Here is a 22,070-nt window from a genome sequence, read left to right as displayed (position 1 = left end):
AGATGATAGAAACAAAAGACAAATAAATGAATCACTCTCGTGTGTGTAATGTAGAAAATGAGCTTCGGTGCTGATTAGAGAGTGAAATAGAAACATCTTATTGAGAAAAATAATCACAAATTGATTGGTTGTGAATGACTAGAATATGCATGGATGTTATCACAAATACATTGAATTTACTTTAAAAAATTGTAGAACATGATGAGGTGCATGGGAATTTGTTTCGGTAGTTTAGAAAGAAAAAAGGCAACAAGTAGTGGAAAGTTGAGACGGACGAGGAAAATGATATGAATGATTCCGTAGTGAACAGTGGAAATGGGGAAAAAGGTATTGAACAAATAATACTAATAATACAAAATGGATGATCCATCCAAAAGTTAAAAGATAGCAAACGGAAGACGAAGACGGTGTTGATACATTTTTAATACAAATTGGCCAACAGTAACACGATGCTCTTCTTGGATGTAGTCTCTGTAGATGTTTGTTTTCTTCAGATCGTCAAAGCTTGCTCGAAGGTTGCGATCTTTTATAGTGCTGGAAAATATGCTGATGTGGGAACAATGCAAAATTTAAAAAAAACCACTTACCACAACGCAATAAACCGTTTCATCGACATCGAAACTTCGTGATCTGAATCCAAAATTGGAGGGTCTCCATAAACAACCATTCGAACTTGATCGAGTATTGGAGCATCCATGAAACCATCATATGGGTATTTGCCATTGGCCACTTCGACCATAGTGATCCCCAAACTCCATACTTCAGATTTTATGTCGTATCCATCGCCATTGGGTGCAAGACGCTCAGGCTGAAATGGAATCGGTAATAAGCTTTGACAATAGGTCCTTTTATTTTTAATTTCTTTTAAAAACAACGTACATATGTCGTTTTCCAAAACTGAAGATTTTTTCAAAAGAAAACACTTCATACAAAAACGCGCAGCTATTTAATAACGCATAGTAGTGAAGCGCAGCACGCTATTTTTTTTTGATAGGTCAAATTTCGGTTTCGTTTGTAAATATGAATAAATTATTTATTACACAACGAGTTCTGTCAGTTAAGAGTCACAATTTTTAAACAAAATTCATAGCTTAAAAGAAAAAACAACGAAATTTCTTTAGTTTTAGGCTTCCTGTCTTTTTTGATAGTTTCGAAAATTCACGAGATCTCAATTATGTTGAAATGTGAACTCCGACCTTTGTTAGGGTGTTGTTTCCACGGAGACGCATGCAAATAAAACCCCGCTTAAATTGCGAAATCTTCATGATTTGAATATTTCAAAACTTACAGCCATGTACGGACGGCAGCCGACATCAACAGACTGAGCAACTGAGTTTTGAAGATAGCCGCAGATACCGAAATCGCACAACTTGACACAGCCATGTCTGTCCAGCAGAATATTCGATGGCTTGATGTCTGAAAAGTGATAAAAACAATTTTGGAAAAAAAGCGAAATTGGAATGGGAACTTACCTCGATGTATGATGTGGTGTGTGGTTTTCAGATGCTCCAGTGCTCGAATGGTCTGAAATATACAAATTGAATACGTTTTGGTGTAGTTTTGTTAACGCAGCGGATGTTTTACTTTATCAAGGAATTTGGTTTTGCAGGCGGGTTTTAATTGTTCAAAAATATCTACCGCAACTGCCACTGCTCCGAGGATCTGTTCTGGAATCTCAACCTTCTGAATATCATGTGCAATCATGTACAATTTATCGAGCGACAAGTCCATCAGCTCCATGCACATCCAGGCGACACCCTGAAACATTGACAAATATAATTTATGCCAAATAAAAATTAGTTTTTACCTCATTGAAGGTGATTCCGTAGTATCGAACAATCTCATCACAGTTGCTGGCCGCTTTTGTTGCTTCAACTTCCAGTCGGAACCTTTGCATCGATTTATTGAACGCGTCGTCCGGGCCGTTGTTGATAAGGGAGATTTGCTCAAAATTATCGATTTTTCTTTAAATTTTCCTTTTGTAAACTTACTTTAACTGCCATTTCTACGTTAGACGGCCTGTGAAGCATCTTTCGAACCACTCCAAAACTGCCATTACCCAATAGTTCCAGCTCTTGCAAGTGATCTCTTTCAAACTCGTGAATTCTATCGTTTGGTGGGAGGACAAGAGTGTTTGATAGATATTTCTTCACATAATCTCTGAAAAAATACAATTATCATACAGTTGAAAAATGTACCAATCAATATGCCTTACAAGCTATTCATATTATCTTCATTTGTCAAATCTGGCTCTGGATTTCTCATGCCGCTCAAGTTTAGCTTTGCCAGATTGTGTCGATTTCTTGGCGGCGCGAAGGCCTGAATTCATGAATGGATTAATATTTTTTCGTAATAAAACGAAAAGAAATCTTACATAAGTATGCCCGTTTGCGTCCGGCATAGCCGGTTGTTGTAGCTGCCGTTTTCGAGAAGACGTACTGCAAAAAAAAGAGGTGTGGTATATTTCGTAATCTTCAAAAGTTTTTGAGAAGCAGAAAGAGAGAATGTGTGGAGTATAGAAGAAAAAGCGGGAAATTTCGTCATTATTGACTGGCGTGTTCATTAAACTAGGTATGTTACCTCTGTCTGACGCCACTCTGTTTGCATGCACTCGACTTGACGACATTCTGCGGACTTGCCCTGAATGATGAATTATATGGTGATAAGTGAGGCTGGTGGCAAGTGTAATAAAATATTGGAGAAAAATAAAATTTATCAATACTCTCAAAAACTCCAAAGTTTCGCTGAATATTTGCTCAAAAAGTCCTTGGAAACAGTGCAGGGAAGAAAATCGATAATTGCGCCTTTCCTCTTTTTGCCTGTGCGCAGTGATACCCTCCGCTGGTGAGAGGGTGCAAAATAGGGTGCAACAAAGAGTGGTCCGTTCAATAAAAATAGTAATTCTGGCAAAACTAGCACTACTCTCAATGTGTTCAATTGAAATAAACAATTTTTAAGTTTTAATCTATTTGGCGTGTGGTTGAAAAAACTTACTTTCGTTTTTTTGGCGGATCCATAATTTTAGGAAAATTATTAAAATATTGAATATTGTACACCGGAAAGTTCAGGCAATTTTTTCATCTAGCCATGACTAGAGATGCTACAGAAATTTGGTAAGTGCGGAGAGAACAAATAGCTTCGAGAGAAAACCGTCGGAGAGCGCACCGACCGCCTCTATTTCTTTTATTGAGAGTAACTGAAAAACAAAAATAAAGAAAAAATCTACCCTTTACCAAATAGAAGAGCAAAAACCAAATTTTTGTATAAAGCATAATAAAATATGAAAATATAATTTAGCAGTGAATATGAAATAGTAAGAAATTGGACAATTATTATGAAATTGTAAAATAATGGAACACTTTTGAAAGGCAATTGAATTTTATATCAGGGAACAGTGTTGAAACACTCGACAATGCATTTTTTTTTCTTCCTTATTGTTTTGGCAATTGAATGACACTGGTGGTTTGTACTTTTGATACTAGTCTTTAGTGCACGGAGTATTTGGTGGCGGAATGGACCCCTGAAATTGAAATTACGATTGTTCTTTTATTAGTATGACTTGCAAGAGTTCCGAAACTTCATTAACTTTCAGATTCAATCAATTTTAGGTTTTCTTTGCAAACACGTACGAGAGAATTGGAATTGTAGGTTCGTAAAAATTACTCGTCAGTTACAGTTATTGAAAATAAAAGTTTTCATTCTCCAACTCAAAAAAGTCTTAAAATTAGTTTTCCAGTTCTTATTTGATATAAAATCGTGAGAGTTTTCAAAAATTAGTATTATAATCATAAAGCATATGATAATTGGTTAAGTTTGTAGGATCACGCTCACTTGTTAAGAAAGTTATTCAAAATGTTCAAAGGATTACTAGAAAACTTGAACCGGTTTTTTAAAAGTTTCTTCAAAATTCTTAAAATAATTAATTATCGTATATTATGTATTGAAACTGCATCTCTATTTGTACTGCATCTTTATTAGCACTGCATCCCCCTGTTTTTTGTTGCAAGAACCATCAATACAATTTAGTGTCATTTTTGGTGCGATTTTCAATGGTTTTACACTTAATTACAGAAAACTTTCAAACTCTTTTCTGCAACAATATTTCCAAATTTTTATAAATTTCTACATAAAATATAAGCTTGTAGAGTGATTAGTGAAAATAGTATGAACATGCGTTGGCAACCGCACAAATATGTGTAAGCACGTGTTAATATATGGTATAACTCTCATAAAGTTTTTCTGCGATTTTGTGAGCACCATAGCAGTGGAAGGCTTGGCTTTTTAACATTTGCCTTTTCAGGTTCAATTGTTCAAATATCCATTTAAAATCTAGTTACAAAACTTTTTATATGCTGAATCAGGTATATTTTTTTCCTGGAAAAAAATCCAGAATCATCATTGAAATGAAAATCCAATATCAGTTGAAATCACTTTTTTTGTTAAATTTTATTGAAATGTTTCTATTGACTTTCAAATAAATTAAATTATTGCGCATTTGTTATATTAATTTCGAATTTAAACAAATTTCTACTTGAAATTTTACTTTTGCTCATGAAACTCATACGGTAGTTTCCTTCTTTACATAGTGTTTGGTGTTCATTTTCTAGATGTGTACCTTAACCACCGTCGACTGGTCTGTGAAGCTTGGTGCCACATCTTGGTTTTCTTGAGTTTTGAGAATCGAAACGACATTCGTCAAAACTCCCTCGGTCTCTTTGTGAAGCTGATCTGTAATCTTTATTGTCACACTTTCTCACAGATAACAAAGCAACCAACCATCATCTCTATCCGGATAGTTTCTTTTCAAACTGTTCTTCTTTGTCTAAAAAACAATATTGAACAAATTGTCTTTGCTTCAATCTCTTAGATCCGGTAACAAAAAAAACACTCACCTCATGAGGCATGTCGGAATAAGAACTTTTGGGCGGGAGGGAGAACGTTACGAACTTTGTGAGCACTTCTGAATAAAAAATAAGGAAATTGAAAAGTTTTTTTGCTCCATGAGCAGAATGTTGGGCGCACAAAAAGAACGAAAATTCTCATTATAAATCTAGCACCAAATTAGTTTTTCTTCCCCTCCCATTCCACTTTATTAGAAACTAAAAAAAATCTGTTCATATTATCTTATGTCCAAAAATTCGAATGCTATTATGGGAAAAAAAAGAAAAAGAAGAAGGTATTATCGAAGAAAACAAAGATATTTAATGTGGTTATAAAAAAATCGAGGGCCAAAAGTCGCTTGCATTATCCCTTCATGGAGCGGTTTCATGTGCTGAGTGCATATAAAAATGGGTGAGAAGGAGGGCACAAAACGCTTCAGTGAGAATAGGTTGTGTGCCTTTTTGCGCATGTAAATTAAAGGTTCAGTTTTGAAATTTGAATTTTTGAATTGACCTCTGAGGATTTTAGATCTGAGAAATAGAAATGATAAAGACGATTGAATTTTGGAGCAAAAAAAAACACAAGAAAAAAAATACAAGAAGGGGCTTTTATTGGAATCAAAATTGAATTTGGAACACAGCACAACGTTTGCATGCCTGTCCCACATCAAACATTGAATTGAAATGCAGAAGTGAGAGGGGGAGAGAAAAAGAGGCAATTTTTCACACTGCATTAATGCAGATATTTTTATGATGGGAGGGAAAGGGGAGCAGATCGTTTATGGAATTCATGGAATGGCGAAAGAGACTGACAATCATGTTCCTAATGGAACGAATGGCGAGGAAGAAAATCGGTTTCTAAAAAGAATGGATTCGAGGTGATACAACAAAGAAAATGCAGAGAAATTTCAAAATGTTATGTTCCATATCAATTATCCTTCCATAATTCTTGATGCACAATTGCATTCGTATTTTGCACAACCACACTACGCTCATTTCCAAATCTTGAGTAGTCTAATTCGCCGGCACAATGACGTTTTGCTGCTGGCTCAATGTCGTCGTTGTCGAGCTTGTGACGGATGGCCATCCTGTCGGTTTTAGGTTCTCCGTATGCACATTGGTAATAGAAATCGTTGCAGCCGAGCTTGTTGGTTGAAGTGTAGATGATCTTGTCATATGCCATTCGGCTGAAAAATGAAAATTAAGAAAAATTCTGTAGTTTTGAAGGAAATATTTTATTTCTGGGGAAAATAAATGACACAATGTTTTCTACTTTCAGTTGCTTATAAAATTGTCAGGCTAACTATAAAATGTTTCGTTTGGAGTCTAAACTTTTAGAGTTTTAAAACATTTCAGTCAAAGTTTGACAAATTTCCAAATGCTCAAAAAAACGAACTTTTAAAATAAATTCGAAAAGCTCCTGGTCGTATACAAATAATGGGAATGAAGTTTAATGTGAATACACTCATCCAACATGACCGAATATCATAACAAGCGCTAAAAAAATTTCAACTATAAAAAGATCATGTGAAAGTTAATCTGTGTGGGCAGCCATGCCAAACGATAGCTAATTTTACTGAACTTACGGATCATTCTGGAAACCAAGATGATGGTTACTATTGCTTGCTTTTTCAACATCAAACATTTGATAGGTGTACTGATTTCCTATTTCTTTGTTTAGTTTCACTAGTGCATCAAGTTCCGGGCTTTTGGAAGTTAGAAGTGGTTGTTGGTTGAACTGAAATAAAAATTTTTTGAGCAGGCCAGAATTTGGGATATTTTTTCAAACTTGAAGAAAATTTTAATTTCAAAAATGAAAGATTTTACCTGGCATGCTGGAATATCATACTCAATTGGAGGAATTGTAATGGTCAAAGGTGTTTGAAAGTTTGTGCTGGTTGTTTCCTGGCTCCTGGGCCTTACATCATCAGAGTAAACGGTATTATTTGTGTTTAACTGAAAGTATATCAATTATTTAATTTAATTTTCAAAAAAATAAACTTACCGGAGACAACATAGACGATAGACTCTGCATTATTTGGGGATAGGGGAAAAGTTGAAATAGGCAGGTCAGACTGAAAGAAGACAATATATGGCAAAAATGTCAACAGTGGTATCGATACGTGCGGTAGATGGGTGGACTGATAAAAAAGTTCATGTGTTTGGTTCTATCAGAATTCTGCTCTAAAACTCAGAATTTGTGGAATTGGAAGATAACGATTGGCATTTTTAATTGTCAATTTTTTTTTTTTGGTAAACCCAGTCAGAACTAGAAGTCTGGTAATTGATGATAATTTTAGCAAAACTTTGTATTTACATCTACCAGCAAGAAAATATATTTGACCAGTTTTATAACAAAATGGAGCACAACGTCCCAATAATGCAGGCCTTTAAAAGTTGAAAAAAAACCACGAATTGCTTTGAGGCACATACAAGTAGTTGTGATGTTCATGACAAACAAGGAAACTGGTTTTAAAACGCTGATAATTTTCCACGAGGCAACTACTGAATCTAATATTGTTATGGGTGTGCGGCCTCGTACACCCATCCAACACGTTCGTTGCAGTCGTTAAAGCCTCGTTCACTTTTCAGGGAAGTCACGGAAACATCAAAAACTGTAGGAAATGAAAATCTGTTATAAGTGAACCACACACTGTCAATGGAGACGCATTTCGGATGAGATGATAAAAACTGCCACAGATAATGAATGACCCGCAGAGATTCGAACACAAAAGGGAAGAATCGAAACTGTTGCGCATTTTCTATCGAATTAGTTTCAAGCGTGGAACAAGTTGTTGGGTAAGGTTATCTAGCTATGAAGCTTATAACGTTTGTATTTGCTTTAAGGGTTCCGAATGTGGGCAGTTTCAAACTTCTCGAACTGACACATCCACTTTGACGAATTCTATCTCGGATCTCTATATAATAGTTATATCAAAAAAAGTTTAACTACTGAAATATATGTAGAAAAATATTTTGCTAAGGGGGTGCAATACTATTACATGAAATACGGCATAGCTAATTTTAAATTTCCAGACAAACTTTTCAAAAAATGCATCTCAAAAAATGTATTTAAAATAGGTACCTACCGAAAGTTTAACAGCAGAAAATAGCTTTCATCTTTAAAAATTTCGGCTGAAACTTTTTATGTCACTTTTCGTTGAACGTTTATTTGAACTTTGCCGTAAAGTAGTTGTTTCTCACCTTATATTAAATCATGGAAGTTTTGTAAACCTGGAAATCAATTTGAAATTTTAAAAAAACATTCGAAAGTTCATTTTTTTGGAATTTGTGACATTTAGTTGAAAATTACAGCCAAATATCTACAATATTAGCATTTTTTAATAAACATAGTTCAACACCAAAAATAACCATTTGCTCTTCATTTGACGTCAACTGACACAATGAACTTTGGCTAAGAAAATGAAGTGAAACCCATAGAAAACGGCGCCGTGACGAATAGTTTTCCATTTATTCGGGAGTGGCGATGAAACGCAGTCATTTTCTGGCGGAATGTCGAAGCAGCGACTCTTAAAAACTCATTTCATACTGCTCTCCATGCCAACATCACAATTTATGACAAATTATTCAACACTTGTTGACGTTAACATTTTTTCCAATGTCGTTTTTTGTTCTTCCAATTTTGAAAAACTGAAACTTTAAGTCTGATCGGAACAATATAAATGTAGCTATTTGTAGTTCTAGATCGTTAAATTAAAAAAAAACATTGTGCAGGATGTTTACAGAAACTGAAAGTCAAAACCTAGAATACAATTTTTTATTCTAATTTCAAGTTTAATGTATTTTTTGTATATTTTTATTTTGAATACGTTATACCGTGGCCTACAATTTTAAGCAATTTTTTTGTTGAAGTTAAATTTGAAGCTTTCTATTGTAAATTTAAAGGCACAAACAAAACTATTCTGGAATGAATTTTGCGTGGCAAGACCCATTCGCTTAAATACAGGGTGGCGCACAATTACCCGCACAAAAGTTTGCAGCGGCACCACGTATGCAGGGACAAAACATTGCAAATGCGATATACAAATACTTGATCATTATCTTGTTTTTCACTATTTCGTCAATTTTCAGCTCAATCCGTTCTGTTTCAGCAGAATGGTACCACTAAGTCCGAAGGTCAAATCTCCTTGTTTTTGTCAATAAAGGAGTGAAAATCAACATGGACCTGTAAGTTTTGATATTTTGGAGAAGAGTTTGATCCCATGGACATCATCTCACTTTAATGGAGTAACAGCAAGACGGCACACCGCCAATCTCACTCAAAGCTGATGCGAGACTCATTTTACCGCGTTCATTCTTAAGAATAACTGGCACCGTCATCGCTGGACCTCAACTTATTGGATTATTCCAATTGAGGGTTCTTGTAGGCAAAGGTCCATACCAAACCTCACTTAAGTATTGAGGCTCTGAAGAAGATCTTGATCGTGGAATGGGGCGATTTGTTGGAGGAGTATCTGCGTACAGTCATCGATGCCTACCCGGGACTTCTTCGAGAAGCCATGGCTAAGAAAGGAGGTCGCATGGAGCATGACTAATCAAGTTATGTTGTTTTGGATATGAATAAACTTTTTGTTGAGTTTTATGTTTTTCTGACGTCTGGTTTTAAAGTTACACTACAGTATTTGTGTGCGGGTAATTGTGCGCCACCCTGTACATGCTCCTTGAAAGATGTACCTGCTTTGAAAAAAAAAATCAGGTAAAACTGCTTCCCTTTATGCATAGACAGTTTCTAAGTTTTTCATAATACAATTTGGAAAACCAAAAATAGTGACAAAAAGACACAAATACTTAAAAATAAAACAACTTCCATTGTCATGTGATTTTTAGAGTTTTCCGATTGGTGCAGCTTTGGTTTAGCTTTGAGACGATAGTATTCGACAGTCTGGAATTTTTTTATGTGTGTTTTGTTTTCTAAATTGAATTAATATTCACCTTTTCAAAAAGATTTTGCTCCGGACAATATCCCAATTCTCTTCGAGCCTTTTCAATAGAATATGTGTTATCTGTTATCAAAACCTCTAGTTCGAATCGTGTCATCGGTGGGCTTGAGTTAAAAATTTTATAGCAGAGATACGATGAAAGCGATACAAATGTAGAAACAAGTAGACACGAAACAAAATGATGAGGTGGTGTCTTGCCAAGAGCTTTTATTAAAGGGGACCAAACTGAGTACTGGCCGACTGTCTCACCATCTGTTATGAAATACACCTGAAATCTATGGACATTTAAAACTTTTAAAATTTGACTAACTTCTCCATGAGAGCCCTCTTTTTTTGATAGCTCTTGATTTGCCAGATGAAGAGCAAGTCCACAGTTTTCGCCACTGCTCATGTTTGAAACAGACTCCCGACCATGGCGAGATATTTTGACCATAAACAAGTTTTTACGGACCATTTGCTGAAATTTTAGATTTTTTAGTTTTCAAAGATGGAGAAGCGAATTTCGGTTCAGTGTCCTGCAATAGAGATATGTGCTACTTTTTTTCGGTGTATTAACAACAAATCCCTTTTTTCATCGTTGTGCCAAAACTTTTTTTGCAAGGTTACATAGAAATAATAGAAATAGTATCTAGTATTTTATAAAATAATTTCAATTTTCATTGGAAGTTTGGAAAATTTGATATAACCTGACTTAAATATTAATTGGCAAATTGTTCGATATATTGCGGCTTTGAGGTAGTTTTTGAGCCACTTCTTAAAATTCTCCACAGGAAGTAAAGTAATTTTTAGAAAATAACTGTGTTTTTCTACACATCAATATAAATTCCCAAAAACTGATTTTCTATCAAAAATGTTGAAAATAATGTATCAAACTGTTTCACTATACAATTAAGTTTTGCAAGCATTTTCACCTCATTGAGGAACAAAATCCTTACGCCACATCTAAATTACTTACAACAACTTTCTCAGCAACTGTCACATCTTGAGGGCCATAAATTGCTCGAAATCGCAAGCAAGTTGTTTTAAATTGTATAGTAGACTGAGACCGCACAAACGCTTCAGCTTCTGCTTTTGAAGACGAGTAAATATCAAGATACTGAAAATATGATTGAAATTAAAATCTTATGTCACATATCAATACTTCCGATTTCAAAGGGTAGGGTTCCGATTCGTCACAATTGTAAATTGGTTTTCCCACAAACACTACAGCAATACTTGAAGAGTAGATAAATCTTGGAACACCAAAAAATTTACACTTTTCAATCAGAAATTTTGTGCCAGTTACATTGAATGCGTACACATATTCACGATGTTTTTGGGCCTGAAAGCTTAAAATCTTAAATTTTCAAACTATAAATTCTATGATTTCTACCCCAAACCATCCGGTGTGCCCAATTGCACATAGATGAAATACTGTAATAGCGTTCGGTAGAACGCGTTCAAGCACTTTTCTATCAAGGAATGAGCCCTTAACTGTTAGTATTAATGACAGAATTTGAAATAAAATTCAAACTTTTTCATATTCCACAAGACTTTTATCAAAGTCTATAGCTGAAAAATGGGATAATCGAGGATTCGGATCAACGACAATGCATTTGGTACGATCCCCATTTTTCTGAAGAGCTGCTATAAGATGAGCACCAAGGAATCCACCTCCTCCAGTAATAACGTAGTGATTTCGCGGACACATTGAATGATATTTCTTGGCAGATTACACCAAAATCAATACAAAAAAGGTATTTTCAAGGTCATTAACAACAGTAGAGTTTTAATAGGAAAAATAATTCTAGTCAAGGTTTTCAGTTGCTTAAAAACCAAATGAAAGTTAATCAAAGTCAAGTTCCTCAAGTAAAAATGAAATAGAATGTTCTTGTTTTACTCAACAAAATATAATAATGCCTAGAAATGGAACGCAAACGTGTGTTACCTCCCATACCAAAAACCCGGTCACAAAGTGCAAACTCTTATCATTCTCCCTTGTGGCAATAGAAGATTAACAGTGATTGACGTTCTTATAATTTACCGACAACAGACTCACTTCTGTTTTAATACCTACATGGAACATGAAGATAAATTATAGAACTTCCTATGAGTAAAAATAGTAATTTACGGTACTGGTCGTTTAAGAATTCTGATTTAATTTTAAAAAAATAAACGGTATGTGTCCGAATAAAACTGGTTTAAAAATTTAAAAAAGGTTTTAAATGATTTTTTAATTTTGCCAAATGTATTTTCTGTAAGATATTTCCTGAAACTTTAACATTGGCCTGAAAATTGATATTTTCACATAAATTTTTTCTAAATAATTTAGGGAAAATTATTTGAAATTTTGACAAAACATATTTTAAATGATATCTAATAAAAATCTGAAAAAACCGATAATTTATGCAGTCATTTATTTAAGCGGGAATCATTTACTATATATAAAGTAGAGTTTACTTCCGTCCAATATAGGATAATATCAATTCAAAAAAATCAAATTAATTTCAAAATTTCAATGTTATTTTCAAGGGGTATTTGAAATTTATTCCAGCCAGTTGGATGCGCCGGAGGCGCGGTCAGCGTCTGGTTTAAACATAATTGATACAGTTTACTTAGTTTTGCAAATAAACAAATAATAAAATTTTTTGAAAACTTTCATTTTTACAGTTATATTCAGCCTGTTTCATTTTCTATCATTTAATGCAAGTTTACCAAACAATGCAACTTTTTCTGTCAATGCTTAGAAACGGTAATTTGAACGTTTTGACTTAAAAATTCAAATTTCGACAGTTCGTTCGTCTCTCCCCATAAATCGACCTTTCACCCTCCATTACCACTTCAATCGCAAAATCTTGTGATCTATTGCCCTTTAAAAAAAACTCCTAAAAAGTCGTGTTTTCCTTGATAAAAACGTCTGTGTGCCACCGATCAGGCCATTAAAACTTGAGTACAATGTTGAGAATATTATCAGAGAAGTTGAGAAAACGTGGCACTTTTGACAGATGCTAAAATGGTGATACAGATTTATTGCTGTACGAATTTACGACCGTTGGGACGCAGTGCACAAAAAAGGTTAGAAAAAAAACCGTTTATTTTACATTTCGATAACCTGTTACGGAAAAAAAAGTTTTAAAAAATCAGAATTTTGAAATTTGTTCACAATTGTGATAACTTACCGTACCGTTAGCGTAACTTTATTTGTTGTATTCTGAATAGTCAAGAAAGTTCCAAGAAATCCAAGTGAACAAAGGGTTTCGAGGAAAAAATGTTGAAAAATGAGAAATTGAGCCAGTTTTTCTTCCTGCCCCAAAATACTCGGTTTGTGGGTTTTGATATTGAATTATCGTTGATATTTGATGTATACATTAGCACCAGTTCTTCCCAGTTTTTGTGTCCACAGTTGTTGTCTACAGTCTACAGATACATATATAAATTAGCTTACTAAGTTTCTTGATTTTTTAGAATTTTCTTCATTTTTTTTTGGTTATTTAATATAACCAAAAAAATCTGGATCTATGATATGTGCATTGTGAGTCCACAATGCCCTCATAGACACATTACACATTAACTGTAACTGTACTTTAATTTTTTACAAAATAAGTTTTTAGCATAAAATTACAGGATTTTCCAGAAACCCAGTTATCATTAAAAAAAATTGTGAACTTTTTCAGTAGGTCAACTGTTTGTTATCAGTGCCATAAATATTGTGCCTTGTCGTACAAGGTATATTGGTGAAAAAAATTTGTGAGTTGGAAAAAGACCATATCTCTTGATAAAAAATGCAATCTTGAAATTAAACCAACCTAAAATAACTCGTTTGAAAAATTGAAAAAAAAAGATTTGTGGTTGTGGTTCACATAGCTTCACATAGCTTTTAAAATTTTCAACTTTTAACATTTAGATTTTTTTATTTAAATTATAAATATTTGTAAAATCTGAAGTATTAAAATTATTTTCTAAACTTCCGATTCTCAGTCAGTAGCTGTATTCAATTTTGTTAACGGAACCCCCTAGCGTTTTTTTCACCTTATCAATTTGCTGATAATAAAAACCATGATTATGATTTGTTGTTAAATCAGAAATTTCAGTTTTTTTGGCAATGATAACCAATTTTATAGTTAAGCATAATCAAGTTTATGTACTTTGGTTGTCAGGAAAACTATGAGGAATTTAGTTCAAAATTTTTTGAAATTTTACTTCATTAAAACATAAATGGTCAGTTCAAATTGAACAAAAATAAAAAAGCAATTGAAATGAATACGATGAGGATGGAAATTGCAGATTTCCATTCTGTAGTCGCTGTAGCTACTTCATTCTCTTCCAGATCTTGATAGTATTTTGCAACCTGTAAAAAATCATTTACTTGGTTATGATATTAGTTTTTATTACATCTGTCATGACACAGGGTTCCGGTTCATATCCTAACTCGCGACGAGCCCTCTCAATGCTATACGTGTTATCAACTGCTAAAATGGAGAGCTCAAACTTTGTGAGAAGTGGCGGTAATTTGAATACTCCGTAGCACACGTTTTGAAAATATGGTACAACGGCTTTTATAAAGTCGTACGGAGTATAGAACGATGGTGGTTGTTTTCCCAGCGCAAGGACTAATGGTGTCCAAAATTGGAATTGTCCCACGTTTTCTCCGTCCAAAATGTAGTAGGCCTGCGAAAAGTAATGCGTTTTGAATATTAAATATATCATTTTAAATTCACTGCTGAAGTAACGCCAGTGGTGAAGTTAATAAAACCACTCGTATGTTGCCAAAATTACCAAATTCTATAATAAAACTTTTCAAACAAATTTTTGAAACTGTACTTTTACAGTCTAAAAAGTGATAATAACTGTGTTGTTTTCACTTAAAAAATAAAAACCACTGTATGTTCCAATCCTTACAATTCGTGAATATTAATTTTATAAACATAATTAGAAAATTATTAATATGATATTTTGTTATTTTGGCACCATATGCGTAATTTTTAACGATTTACTTACTGACGCTACTCCAAATTATTTCTATTATTATTTTACCCTTCCATGCAATCCGTCCGGATTTTGAAGCATCTGATCAGCGAGGGCGAATGCTTTTGCACAGTTGACTCCACTACTCGCACACGATACAGACTCTCTTCCATGAGCCGACACCATTCCAATGAACAAGCCATTTTTTATAAGATTCTGAACAACAAAATACAACATTTGTGGCTTATTTTAGCTAGAACTTACAGCAACTTTAAGTGTTACATTGGGATCTTCAGGTCCATAAATTCCTCTAAATCTTAAGCATACTGTCTTAAAATCTGGTGTGGATTGTGAAAGGACATAGGTTTCCGCTTCAGCCTTTGACGCAGAATAAAAGTCCAAATACTGAAAAGTTACATACAGATAATTCACAAATTCAAGTTGATTACCTTTTTTGGATCAGGAAGTGGATCATCTTCAGTAACATTGTCTAGTGGCTCCCCAATAAAAGATACGGCAACACTGGATGCATACAAAAATCGCTTCACGCCAAGTGCTTTACACTGTTTTATCAATTGTTTTGTGCCGTTAACGTTGAAATTATGAACAGATTTTCTATCGCCCTGAACAAATTTTTAGTGAAATTCAGCATTGAAAATATGTTACCGCGATCAATCCTGTGTGTCCGACAGCAGCCAAATGAACAACTGCAGATGCTCCATTCAAAATGTTTTCTAGAACTTTATCGTCAAGAAAGGAAGCCTGAAGTAGGTGCTATTAATTGCTAAGATTATTAAAACGTACCTTGATGTAAGAAATATTGCTTTTATCAATTTTGATAGTTTTGAATTCTTGCGGGCACGGATCCACAACGATAATACGCTCTTTGCAGCCAATCTTCTGGAGCGCGGAGATAACATGGGCTCCAAGAAAGCCACCACCACCGACTATAACATAGTGGCCCATTTCGAAAATTTAATCAGCTTCCTCTTCGGTAGCTCCGTTTTATACTGGAATTTTTGTTCATTTTTTTTTCGCTTTCTTATCAAAATGAGTCGGCCATGGCACGCCTCTTGGATAGTTCATTCTTTCGTTTTTTATTTTCGTTTTTTTTGGTTCTTATTTCAATGGAACAATGAAAAAAAACGTTTCTTTCTCATTTTTTATTTGACAAGCTGTTAAAAATTAGGGAAACTACTGGAAACAATATAATAGAATGGATTTTTTATAAAGTGGGCACGGAAGATAGTGCTGCAATTTGAAATACTAATTTCCGTTAAAGAGCTTCTCGTTGTCATGCATTTGCTTTGTTGGAAAACGGAAAGCGTATTTTGTATGGCTTCACTTTATGCACATTTGTATGTAGGGAGGGATGCCGATATTCTGGGTGGCATTGCTTCTTCTTTTGTTCTTTTGAGTTTCACTGTCCAAGTCGTCTATTCATAATTAGTCGAATGAGCCGTGTTTTCTGAAACGGGGAAGTATGTGTTGCGAAGTGGGGCGGGTTACCCCTTCCACTTCTCAGTTATGGGCACTCTGAGACACTCGAGACCACTTTATTCGTGTTCCCCGTGTCTCATTTACCCTAGTTCACTCGCTTCATTACCACTCCGCTCCCTCTAGCTCTATTCCCAACAAACATCTATTTGAATTTACCGCCAAACACGATGTGTCCCGCAGCGACGGGGCGCTACGCAATTGCGTAGCGCCCCTTTCTCCTCCGCACACTTCGTCTGGCCTACACTCCTCACTTGGAGCTACTCACTCGTGCTGCTGCAACCGCTTGGACTCCACACGTCAACACACCACGACTGCCGCCGTCACCAACCTCGTTGCCTGTCGGCTGCTTCACGGACCTGTGTAGCACAAGTCATCAAATCCTTATTAGCCTTTACACTTGAGCAATAAATGGGTTTATGATTAAACTTGAGTTATTTCCACACTGCTTATCCTTCACCTCAGAACTCCGCTTTACTCTCTCCTTTGCTTGTTCGTTTGCGACCCTAAAGGAGCCGCCCAACTGCTCTGGGCCCGCAACAGTATGATTGCAAAATTTTGAAAATATAAGCGGTCCCAATTATTTTTGTTTTTTTTTTTAATTTCAAAACTAAAATCGAATTTTAAAAAATTTCAGATCTGTTATAGAACCTATAATTAATACTCAAGTCAGGCAAACAAAACTCCCGCCGAAAAAAAAACATTTGTATACAATCTTCCCGAAAAAAGACGGACTCCTGCTAAAAATCACACTCCTGCTAAAAGTTAGGGAAACTACTCCTGCCCAGTTTAAAACGAAAAAAAAACAATTCCTGCCAAAACTTGGACGAATCTTGAAAAAAATCAAACTCTTGCTCAATCCTGGATAAATCCTGATTAAACTTGAACGACTCTTGCCGTAAATTAAAAAAAGGCAGCTAGTTTGCAACTTTTTGGTTATCAATAACTATAATGTTTTTCTCGAATTCAAGAATTGATTCACGTATTTTCCATTTTCAAAAGAAAATTAAAACAAGCACATTTTGAAAGAGAACAAAACATTGTGGTTTCTGATCGAGCAACAAAAGGCCAGACGTACAGTCATTCGCAGTCTGCAAGTTTTTACACCGCTTTAGTTTGGTTCGATGAGAGAACTTATTGTCAGGGGTCCAAGGGGTCCTATAATTATTAGTAAGTGTATTTACTTTTTGAAAACCTGACATTTTTTTGGAACTGGCGCGTTTTGGATGCAACAAATGGGATTGAAAACATTTATGTTCAAATAGTCTATTGCAAAAAAAACTGAAAAAACGTATTAATTGGATAAATTAATTATTATAGCGGAAAGTGTAAACAATTACAACAAACTACAACATAATAACTACATTTCAGCAACAAGTTCTGGCAAATCTTCCAATCCGTCTTCAACTCCCTTTGTCTTTGAATTTCCATTTTCACCGCTACTTTTTTGCTCATTTTTCTGCTCAATTTTCTTGTTTTTCTTATTATTTCTTTTCCTCTTATTCTTTTCCGAATCTTTCAGCGCTTTTTTCTCATCGGCCGTCATGAAGCGCTCTTCCAATGCCTGTTTGGCTTCCGGTACTCGGTCCAAAACATTGACAAAGTTTCTCTGGAATTGCATTAGAGACGACAAAGCGTGATCCATAAATCCCTTGGTCTGCTTTGACAGGAAATGATCCGCTCCGAAAAGATAATCCATGATGCGATGAGCTTCAATCAAACATCTTGCCGCATCTTTGTCATTGGCGAGCTCCAAGTGAAGCTGACCCATTTGCCTGAACCCGCCAATATTTAATAAAGTTATGAGAGTGTTTAAAACTTACAAAAAGTGCATTGCTTTTGAAGGATGAGCATGACGATAGACATATCTCACAAATGTTTCACATTTCAGATGAAGATCCAAAGAAGCCACCAATCGCTCTTTTTTCGTCATGCTTACTCTTGAGATTAGAGGGATCATTGCAGCAATAAGCTGACAGAAATAGGCATTTGACATTGGCAAAATACGCTCATAGGTCATCAGTGCTCCTTGGTAGATTTTAAGAAGCTCGATGGGATCTTTCTGTAAACATATCATATGTCATCTTGTCGATACGGGAAAAAATTACCGTTTCATCTTCAGCTCCTTCTACAGTTCGACGGATAGTTCTCATGCCATCAAGAGCCATGAAGATGTATTCCTAAAAAAAAAAACTTAAAAAAAACATCAAAGGGATAAACTGATGTTAAATTATTTTTTTATTACAACATTGGGGTTCAAAACTGGAACAATTGGCTAAATTATTCAAAAAGTCAAAAAGTTTTAATTTGGCCCTTGGCCAAAACTTTAACTAAAAATTGTGGTTTTGTTGAGTCATGAATAAATTTAGAAAAATAACCAATGATCATACACCACCGTTAAAAATTAAAAAGATATGTCTAATCATTTTTTTTGGTTTTTCGACAACTTCCATATGAAAAAATTAAAAGCTACCGTATTTTTCTTATTAGCCCCGCACTACCACTGTTGTACTTTGACAGCTTACTCGGCATTCAGAGGCAACTTCCTGCAACACTTTGGCAACTTCCTGCCAACAACCTGGCAACTTATTTAGTGCCACTAAAATAAGTTGCCAAATTGTTGGCAGGAAGTTGCCACGAAGTTGGCAGGAAGTTGCCCAGGTGTTGTCAGTAAAAATTCTTTTTTCGTTTTTTTTCAACTGATTATGGTTATTTTTGTATTAAGGGGATCAATAAAATGAATTTAGCATACATACGATTCAACCAGAACAAGGTAAAATTAGAAAAAAAAACGTTACTTTTTGAATTAGTCCAATCGGCTGGATATCAACTTGCACTGTCATGTTTCCCTTTTTCTGCCCTACCAGATCCCGGACCTTCTCCTTGTGACTGTCAGCCCAATTCCTTAACCTCTAAGCTATGCCCGCGCGCAAGATAAAGTAGAATAGAGTTGTTCAAATATGAAATCCAATGGAAAATTGTAAAAAAATGTTGAAGAAAATAGTTTCAAGGAGGTAAACACAGATAAGTAGCTCTGAAATGCCCAACATGTAATTCTAGAACATGGTGATGTAAAGGACTATTGTAAGCAAGTTGATGTAACTGTTCTCAAAGAATAAACAATTTCGCATAGCTCGTTCTATCATGTCGGGTTTTCTTAACAGCATGTTTTACAACATTAATTCAGAAGCCGCGACGACATGAAGTTATCCTACTTCGTTTTTCGTGTAGTATGCGTTCTTATTCCCACTTTGCTTTCATTTTATGATAATCTACTAATTTTTCTATCACTGTTAGTTTTTTAAAATTCGAAATTCGATAGTTCCACCGCAAAGTTTGAATTAATTCAATTTTGAAGTTCGGCTGAAAAGCACCGATGCTCCGAAATTACGCCAGTGCGTCACGTTTACCGTAAATGTTGCCAAAAAGTTTGGCAGGCTGTTGGCAAGCTGATGCCGAAGTTTGGCAGACTGTTGGCAGACTGTTGCCAAAGCCATGCATGCTACATGCTGGCAGGATGTTGCCAAAATTTGGCAGGAAGTTGGCAAAATATGGCAGGAAGTTGGAAACAAGCAAAACTTGGCAGGAAGTTGCCATAATTTGGCAGGAAGTTGCCTCCAAATGCCGAGTATATCTTGTGTTTTTTTCAATTTTATAAAAAAGTTGTGAAGAGGAAAATACGTGCAAAATATTATTCTACAGGTGGACTGAGAAACATTTTGCGAAAAATTTTGAGTAAGGCGAAATATAAGGCGCCAGAAATGAGCAATGACGTGTTTAACAGGGATAATACGGTTGATACAATTTTCGTTATCAAATTTTTTACTACAATTCTACACAATTTTTTTGTGAAAAATCCTTACCCTATCCAACGTGGTACTGCATCTATCACATACAATCTCCAATGTTTCAGGATTCGCATATGCCTCCGGACCATGTAGTTTAATTGTTTTTCGATATTCTGTCTGAAAAATGAATAAGTTAGTTATATATATTTTTAATACAAAGTATACCTTTGAAATGCAAACTGGGCAAAGAACTGATGTTAGCCAGTTGTCATCTGGATCGTCACATCTTTCACAGTGACATTCGAAATACCATGTTTCTTTAAGCATATGACGACGCTGGATTTTACAGCTGGAAATTAAAGTTACAGTTTAAAAAAATTATACTCTCAAAATACTAACGGTGGTAATTCAATGTAGGTGTAATGTGTAGTTTCGACATTTTCTAAATCAACATTATCATGAAGAGCTCGCAACTTTGCCACGATCCCGTTACAACTGTAGATCTAAAATTAAAACATTCATTTAAGAAAAACATCTAAAAAAAATTTACCGCATTAGGTCTGCAAGAGTGATCGTATTTACAAAGATCCAAATAAAGACCTTTTCCAATTTCTCGTAAATAATCCACATTCGATATGCTATGTCGATTGATGAAGTTTCTGGAGTGAAGCTGGAACGTTACTTCTTCATCCATTAAATGATTAGTGTCGCCGAATTGTTTCACTCTATCGTAGGTTTCTGAATTTAGAAGTGTTTTCTTTTATTTTTAATAATTCAAAAACTCGAAAACCCTACTTTTAAAAGATTTCATAGCATTTTCATCTTTTTTCATATCCGCACAGTGCTCCCAAATTTCCATGACGCTTCTCTTGCTCTCTCGGTTGTTGTAAAATCCATCGATGCTTTTGTCTTTTCCAGAATGAATATCCTTATACCGTCCAACAATTCTAATAAGCATTCTTTCATCAGTGTTCAAATCCGGGCATTTTTTCAAAGGTCCACACTCGTACTAAAAAAAAGTGAATATCATGTCGTAAGTATTTTATTGCCTATTGGAATTATTTTCAAGAGAAAAATGTGTGTAAATTATATCTAAATAGTGTCAATTGCAAAATTAAGGGGTTATAAAAAACAAGTCTTGAAATCCTTTTACTGTTGTAAAACTATAACATACATACTATATATAAAAAAAAGTAAAAACAAAAAATTTCAGTAGAAATTGGGTACTCGTGACCTTTTTCTGTCCATATCTGGATTAGTGTTTTTTCAAGCCTAAACATACAAACAAACTTCATTCACGTTTTCATTGAATTATCATTTATAGAAGAAATGAATGAATGAAAAACGTATTAGTAAAATTTTTGGGGCAGGTATTTTGCACAAGTACTAAAAATTGAATGTGTTAAGTTTAGGTACCTTGTGGTCAATTGCTCCTGATGTTTCACATTGCTTCGAGCAAAATTTTGCAACTTTACATTGTTCGCATGTTCTGAAAACAACGTATGTCATAAGACTCTTTTTTTCAGTCAAACTTACAATTCAACGTTCTCTCCAAGACATGTCCAGCAGTAATCGTCTTTGGTACAGTCTAAAAGAGAGTAAGCAAACGGATAGAATTCTTTGCTTCTAGGTTTGGACCCAATTTTCTCCACCCCTACCACTTCTAACGGAGCATCTCCAGACGACATACGGTGGCTGAAAGGTTGCTATTTTTATGCAAAATCTTTGAAAAATCAGTAATAAAATGCAACGGGGGGGGGGGGAGGCACAGAGGATTTTGAGGATATGCTAGGTCTCGGGAGTGTTTGTGTAGGAAAGGGGAGAAAAACCGAGACGGCAAAGAGAAGTGACTACAAATGAGAGCAAGGGAAGAAGGGCTCCTCCGGTGTGTGTATTTGCCCTTCCAACAGTGTAATGCTTGGGCGAATGGCGTACGATCGGATGGGGCTGCTGCTGCTGGAGGAAAGGCATCGACAGAGAGGGGATTTATTCTCACCAGA

General features: G+C 35.1%; 6 protein-coding genes across 7 annotated transcripts; all 6 read right to left on the bottom strand.

The window, feature by feature from the left end:
• Positions 1-90: 90 nt before the first annotated feature.
• Positions 91-3,017, bottom strand: sek-3 (mitogen-activated protein kinase kinase; the record flags this gene model as incomplete). Of its 2 annotated transcripts, NM_171675.7 has the most annotated exons (11): positions 378-534; positions 588-808; positions 1,289-1,416; positions 1,473-1,524; positions 1,639-1,758; positions 1,808-1,945; positions 1,992-2,160; positions 2,216-2,319; positions 2,375-2,438; positions 2,581-2,640; positions 2,995-3,017. In NM_171675.7, the coding sequence occupies 11 exons, from the start codon at positions 3,015-3,017 to the stop codon at positions 378-380; spliced, it is 1,236 nt and encodes a 411-aa protein (NP_741776.1). The 2 variants fall into 2 exon arrangements, with proteins under 2 accessions (NP_001380000.1, NP_741776.1); NM_001392771.1 differs by lacking the exons at positions 2,581-2,640; positions 2,995-3,017 and having other exon boundaries at positions 91-534.
• A 200-nt stretch (positions 3,018-3,217) lies between these two features.
• Positions 3,218-4,960, bottom strand: ZC449.8 (uncharacterized protein). The gene is made up of 4 exons (NM_001270087.4): positions 4,893-4,960; positions 4,777-4,822; positions 4,616-4,728; positions 3,218-3,520 (listed from the first exon to the last, which is right to left on the bottom strand). The coding sequence occupies exons 1-4, from the start codon at positions 4,902-4,904 to the stop codon at positions 3,479-3,481; spliced, it is 213 nt and encodes a 70-aa protein (NP_001257016.1). The 5' UTR covers positions 4,905-4,960; the 3' UTR covers positions 3,218-3,478.
• A 514-nt stretch (positions 4,961-5,474) lies between these two features.
• ZC449.7 (SCP domain-containing protein) lies at positions 5,475-6,961 on the bottom strand. Its single transcript, NM_001129720.5, has 4 exons — positions 6,886-6,961; positions 6,708-6,836; positions 6,467-6,618; positions 5,475-6,067 (listed from the first exon to the last, which is right to left on the bottom strand). The coding sequence occupies exons 1-4, from the start codon at positions 6,913-6,915 to the stop codon at positions 5,809-5,811; spliced, it is 570 nt and encodes a 189-aa protein (NP_001123192.1). The 5' UTR covers positions 6,916-6,961; the 3' UTR covers positions 5,475-5,808.
• A 2,851-nt stretch (positions 6,962-9,812) lies between these two features.
• On the bottom strand, positions 9,813-11,735 carry hsd-3 (3-beta hydroxysteroid dehydrogenase/isomerase domain-containing protein; the record flags this gene model as incomplete). The annotated part of the gene is made up of 5 exons (NM_076451.6): positions 11,355-11,735; positions 11,214-11,309; positions 10,983-11,162; positions 10,797-10,937; positions 9,813-10,298 (listed from the first exon to the last, which is right to left on the bottom strand). Exons 1-5 carry the CDS (start codon positions 11,529-11,531, stop codon positions 9,813-9,815), a joined length of 1,080 nt encoding a protein of 359 aa, NP_508852.3. The 5' UTR covers positions 11,532-11,735.
• Positions 11,736-13,997: 2,262 nt separating this feature from the next.
• hsd-2 (3-beta hydroxysteroid dehydrogenase/isomerase domain-containing protein) lies at positions 13,998-15,795 on the bottom strand. The gene is made up of 7 exons (NM_076450.7): positions 15,590-15,795; positions 15,452-15,547; positions 15,235-15,408; positions 15,050-15,190; positions 14,855-15,001; positions 14,213-14,488; positions 13,998-14,168 (listed from the first exon to the last, which is right to left on the bottom strand). Exons 1-7 carry the CDS (start codon positions 15,749-15,751, stop codon positions 14,040-14,042), a joined length of 1,125 nt encoding a protein of 374 aa, NP_508851.1. The 5' UTR covers positions 15,752-15,795; the 3' UTR covers positions 13,998-14,039.
• Positions 15,796-17,518: 1,723 nt separating this feature from the next.
• Positions 17,519-21,765, bottom strand: set-30 (MYND-type domain-containing protein). The gene is made up of 10 exons (NM_076449.6): positions 21,607-21,765; positions 21,487-21,559; positions 20,866-21,079; positions 20,621-20,808; positions 20,470-20,573; positions 20,296-20,419; positions 20,146-20,247; positions 18,391-18,462; positions 18,106-18,344; positions 17,519-18,057 (listed from the first exon to the last, which is right to left on the bottom strand). Exons 1-10 carry the CDS (start codon positions 21,756-21,758, stop codon positions 17,643-17,645), a joined length of 1,683 nt encoding a protein of 560 aa, NP_508850.2. The 5' UTR covers positions 21,759-21,765; the 3' UTR covers positions 17,519-17,642.
• Positions 21,766-22,070: the final 305 nt, after the last annotated feature.

The sequence above is a fragment of the Caenorhabditis elegans genome, chromosome X (assembly GCF_000002985.6).
Source record: "Caenorhabditis elegans chromosome X".
In the NCBI taxonomy this organism is placed as follows: domain Eukaryota; kingdom Metazoa; phylum Nematoda; class Chromadorea; order Rhabditida; family Rhabditidae; genus Caenorhabditis; species Caenorhabditis elegans.
Note: the sequence above shows the minus strand (reverse complement) of the source record. Positions and strands in the feature narration are given on the sequence as shown.